The sequence below is a fragment of the Limulus polyphemus genome, unplaced genomic scaffold (assembly GCF_000517525.1).
Source record: "Limulus polyphemus unplaced genomic scaffold, Limulus_polyphemus-2.1.2 Scaffold14059, whole genome shotgun sequence".
In the NCBI taxonomy this organism is placed as follows: domain Eukaryota; kingdom Metazoa; phylum Arthropoda; class Merostomata; order Xiphosura; family Limulidae; genus Limulus; species Limulus polyphemus.
Window position 1 is genome coordinate 1 of NW_013679669.1, and position 1607 is coordinate 1607.

At 36.2% G+C, this 1607-nt stretch overlaps 1 protein-coding gene across 1 annotated transcript in view; it reads right to left on the reverse strand.

Moving 5' to 3' along the window:
* Nucleotides 1-1021: 1021 nt before the first annotated feature.
* LOC111084144 overlaps nucleotides 1022-1607 on the reverse strand; it is a gene marked incomplete at both ends in the record, with an annotated part of 5745 nt that continues 5159 nt past the window's right edge. Inside the window, one exon of the mRNA XM_022380925.1 lies at nucleotides 1022-1173. Within this exon, the coding sequence (XP_022236633.1) occupies nucleotides 1022-1173 (152 nt within the window). The remainder of the gene's footprint in view (nucleotides 1174-1607) is intronic.

Here is a 1607-nt window from a genome sequence, read left to right on the forward strand (position 1 = left end):
AAGTCTGCAGACATACCGCTGTGCCACTGGGGGCTTGAAGTTAAACACAAAGCTACACATTGGGCTATCTGTGCTCTGCCCACTACGGGTATCGAAACCCGGATTCTAGCGTTGTAAGTCTGCAGACATACCGCTGTGCCACTGGGGGCTTGAAGTTAAACACAAAGCTACACATTGGGCTATCTGTGCTCTGCCCACTACGGGTATCGAAACCCGGATTCTAGCGTTCTGAGTCCGTAGACATATGTAATTAACCGCATATTGAGTCCATTTAGTTTCTGCCTGTTACGTTACTCAAATAAAGAACTGACTCCACAAACTAGACTTAAACACTAATTTTGTATGAAATTTTACACGGGGAAGCTCTAGCAAGAATTACTAGCATTATTTTAAATATTATTGGTACCTGTGTTTAATTTGTATTTTATTAGGCATCCCGTGTCCAAATAATTAATGACCCTACCTTGTAGTTGAGAAAAACGTGCTTATAAAGCCGATGTGGTTCATACATCCCATTGGCAGTTCAAGGGTTAAGGTAATGTTAAGTAGTTATTATGAATGACGTAAAAATGGACTTACAGAAACAGTGGTAATATTTATCCTCTGTACTTACAGAAACAGTGGTAATATTTATCCTCTGTACTTACAGAAACAGTGGTAATATTTATCCTCTGTACTTACAGAGACAGTGGTAATATTTATCCTCTGTACTTACAGAAACAGTGGTAATATTTATCCTCTGTACTTACAGAGACAGTGATAATATTTATCCTCTGTACTTACAGAAACAGTGGTAATATTTATCCTCTGTACTTACAGAAACAGTGGTAATATTTATCCTCTGTACTTACAGAAACAGTGGTAATATTTATCCTCTGTACTTACAGAGACAGTGGTAATATTTATTCTCTGTACTTACAGAAACAGTGGTAATATTTATCCTCTGTACTTACAGAAACAGTGGTAATATTTATCTTCTGTACTTACAGAAACAGTGGTAATATTTATCTTCTGTACTTACAGAAACAGTGGTAATATTTATCCTCTGTACTGCTTCTTCTTTGTCCTTAATGTCAACTCCAAGCTGGAAATCTCCATATGGCAGGACCAGTGAGGCCTTCGATTCTGGGCCGTAGATTAGAAACAACAAGGCTCCTGTATCCAAATTCATTGCTACAAAATACGTGAGAAATTACGTATGAAGAGAACAGGAAAACGTTCAAAAAGAAATTGTATACGTAATACAATAACGTATTATGTTAATTGGGTAAATATATCTGGAGGATATAAATTACAATAAGATATACTTTACTGATTGCATAATAAAAAACTCAAACATTACAACAACCCATATTACAATAGCTTCACGTTCTGATAACCCATATTACAATTATCAGAACGTGAAGCTATTGTAATATGGGTTATCAGAACGTGAAGCTATTGTAATATGGGTTATCAGAACGTGAAGTTATTGTAATATGTGTCATCAGAACGTGAAGCTATTGTAATATGGGTTATCAGAACGTGAAGCTACTGTAATATGGGTTATCAGAACGTGAAGCTATTGTAATATGAGTTATCAGAACGTGAAGATACTGTAATACGGC